Here is a 3599-nt window from a genome sequence, read left to right as displayed (position 1 = left end):
ATCATCGATAAGAATGGAGACTGTTTCATTTAATAAATGTTTTGTTTTGATATATAAGTTGTTCAGGTTTTTTCATCTAAATAAAAGGGACATTAATTTCTTAACGACCTAATAAATATATACATACATACATACATAGAATTTTCTTGAAATTATAAGTGTTTTGAGAAATAAAATAAACTTGAAAGTTAACATGTAGCTCTCAGTTTTTATATTAAAAAAATAACTGAATTATTTTTAAATTAACACTTCTCTACATATTTAGATAACTGTGTTGGAATTTTCATCAACTTCCAGTACAAGTTCCATGAGGGTAGATACCTTGTAAAGTTGCACAGAAATGTAAAATTGTCTTGGATTATCTCAAGAACCAAATTAGATTTAGTGTTTGTGGTTTTTGTTATGTTTTGAATTTAATAACCAAAGTTGTTTAAATATTAAGTATTATTCATAGATTTGTCTGTCAATTTAAATATAGTTGAAAAAAGGGGGTATCTTATGTATTGTATATAGGTTATTGTGGGTAGCCTTTACAACTCGCTTATTTTGATAATAGGAGACATTTTTAAGTATTTCTTAAACTTTCCAACAATTTGAACTTGTCAGTCGATACTAAAATCAATTTAATTTTTCTTACAACTTAGTTGTAGAGTAAAAATTTATTTCTACTATGTTTATACCAATCACAAAAATGGTCTTTACAAATGAGTATTTGTTTAACAGAAACGTTAAACTTTCCTCTACGAACTAGTCCTCCTCACAGTCGTGCAACATCCCCTCTTGATCACGATCCAGAAACAGGATACAAACTCTGGCACTTAGTAAGTAAATATTTGTGTTTTAAGCTTTTTTATCTCTTGCAGTTGATAAATTTGGTACATCCATTTTAATACACAAGTCAAGTGTATAGCATTTACGTTTTTTAGAATAAAGCTCTTACATAGCGATGTATCATAGTTGGACAGAATATACATAGTTTTCACATTTTTTAACAGGTTTTTGACATTTATTAAATCAACAGTTTTTGTAAAATGCAGTGCTTTTCACAGACTTATGAAAAGATTAAAAACGTAATTGTTCATTCACAAACATTTGTCATTTGTATCATAGTTGGACAGAATATACATAGTTTTCACATTTTTTAACAGGTTTTTGACATTTATTAAATCAACAGTTTTTGTAAAATGCAGTGCTTTTCACAGACTTATGAAAAGATTAAAAACGTAATTGTTCATTCACAAACATTTGTCAAAATTTCTTAATGCATTGTTACTAAACCATTATTCTTGGATTTGTTGATGGGCTTGAAGTTTGCAGAAAGTAACTTCAACTGTTCACGTCTACAGTCTGCTTTAATGTAAGATTGTCTGCAAAGCTACAATCCACCTCAAATTCAAAACAAAATACTTGAAAAAGTATTATGTATAGTATGTTAGTAAAAAAAAAAACTTTTAGGGTGTTTTAAAGCTATTTTCCTTGTTTCTGAAGGTTAAACATCATAGTACAGAACCTAAGGAAGGGGACAGGGGGCACAAAATGGTGTCTGAGATTTACCTTACTCGTCTCCTGGCTACTAAGGTAAGTTTGTGGTCATCTTAAAATGTGATACTGTCTTAGATTCCTATTCTTCAATTTTAAAGTTTTAATAACATGATGTAAATTCTTTCTTTGAGCTGAAATCAGATGATCTGATTATAAACATACAAATTCCTTGCATGTAAAAAAAGTGGCTCACTTTTGAACACTTCAACTTAAGTTTTTCAGGAAGACAACATATAAAAGTTTTATGTTTCGTCTTGTTGACAGTTAGAAAAAATTAAGTTTTTTAAAAGACAGCCTTCCAGAAAAATTACAAATTGATCATTTTGTTGGCATAATTAATTTGAACAAAGAAAATGCAGCTAAAATCAGTTAAAACACTCACTTCATTTTAAGCATATTGCAATACCTTGAATCAAATCACTATTTGCATTTCATTCAACTGTCATAGCTAGTGTGTATGAAAAGTCAACTTACATCTTACAGAAATTAACATGACTTTTTGTGTAAAGGTAACTTTATAACTTATTTAATTAAATAACTGTTTTTCAGTTCTGATGGGAAGTAAATAGTGATCTTTAATAATAATAAAAAATGTTTTTGTAACATCTTCAAATCAATTTACTGAAATACTTTCTTAAATCTTTAGGGCACATTGCAAAAATTTGTTGATGATCTGTTTGAGACCATCTTCAGCACAGCTCACAGAGGAAGCACACTGCCAATTGCCATAAAGTACATGTTTGACTTCTTGGATGATCAAGCACTAGACCATGGGATATCTGATGATGAAGTTGTACACACGTGGAAGTCCAACAGGTCAGTTTTTTAATGAAACTGTTAAACATCATGCACGTTTTTTAGTATTCACTATATCAACATCTTGTTAATTCTTCTCTGTCCTTACCCTGTAGAAATTTACATCTTGTAATGAGCTCTCGTTATGGTTTGCAATCAAATTCTACCTATTGTAGAAATATTTTGGTAACATTATGGGTTTTGATTTACTGTTTTTATTAATGTTTTCCACCTGCCATCTTACCTTTACAGCCAAAAAATAGTTCTACAATTTGACCAGAAATACTGCCAATGATAAATTTAATCTGGCGTGTTTAAAGAAAGGTTGACTGTAGTTATGTCACTGATAGCATCTGTATGCAGCCTGACATTTCTGCTGTATCAAAATGTATTTTGCTTCACAATGGCAAAAAATATTTACATTATTTTGCTCAGCTTTATATTTGTGTGGATAAATTTTTGAATATTTGAATTAATTTTTGAATTGTATTAGTTTTGGCTGTAAGAGTAAAAATCGAGTAATTGTAGGTAACAATATGCAGTTATTCTAGAAAGAAAAAAGGAAATTTTTATTTATTTAATTTTTTTTGTTGTTGTTGTTAACAGTTGGTTAAATGTACCAAGAATGTATAGTCTTAAGCCAGAGAAAATAACAGATGAAATATAAAGTTTTAATGAAAAGAAATTTAGGATGTTCTAAAGGTTATGGAAGTAGAAATGGAAAAAAGTATTTTTAAACTTAACATGAAAATCATCTTGCACTCAGACTAGTCACTCTGATTTCATAAATTCAGACAATTTTTTTGTAAAAACTCTTAACTAAATAATCTAATTTTGAATGTACAAAAGATTTGTAATGTTTACTACAAGTTTGTCCAATTTTGTGAAGATACATTTACTATTATATTAAAAGTTATAGTATGTACTAGACCACCCGTGACCCGTTGGGTCACCCACTATTCAGAGTTTTTGAAAAATTCCAGCTAATTTCAATATTGCGTTGAAATTAAGGTTTATTTTGAGATAATTTAAATATATATTTCAATCCATTCGTGTTATTCATAACTCAAGAAAAGATATTTGATTGTTGATCGGGAGTAAAAGGAAAGACCATTTCATTTTTCAAAAAAGTGAAGTCAGAGTTTTCAGGTATAGTGATGAATTAGTTCATTATGTTGTGGTCTTTCCTCTTAAACCTTCTACAAATAAGAAACAATAACACTTTATTTGTTCATCGAATTAACTACCATAACCAAGGCACA

The 3599-nt window shown here is 28.9% G+C and overlaps 1 protein-coding gene across 1 annotated transcript in view; it reads left to right on the top strand.

Annotated features, from left to right (window-relative positions):
- LOC106478729 (plexin-A2-like) overlaps window positions 1–3599 on the top strand; it is an 86967-nt gene that overhangs the window by 71096 nt on the left and 12272 nt on the right. The window contains exons 24-26 of the mRNA XM_013939290.2: window positions 724–821; window positions 1489–1578; window positions 2189–2358. Of these exons, the coding sequence (XP_013794744.1) occupies window positions 724–821; window positions 1489–1578; window positions 2189–2358 (358 nt within the window). The remainder of the gene's footprint in view (window positions 1–723; window positions 822–1488; window positions 1579–2188; window positions 2359–3599) is intronic.

This window comes from Limulus polyphemus, unplaced genomic scaffold (genome assembly GCF_000517525.1).
Source record: "Limulus polyphemus unplaced genomic scaffold, Limulus_polyphemus-2.1.2 Scaffold245, whole genome shotgun sequence".
NCBI classification, from domain to species: Eukaryota; Metazoa; Arthropoda; class Merostomata; order Xiphosura; family Limulidae; genus Limulus; species Limulus polyphemus.
Note: the sequence above shows the minus strand (reverse complement) of the source record. Positions and strands in the feature narration are given on the sequence as shown.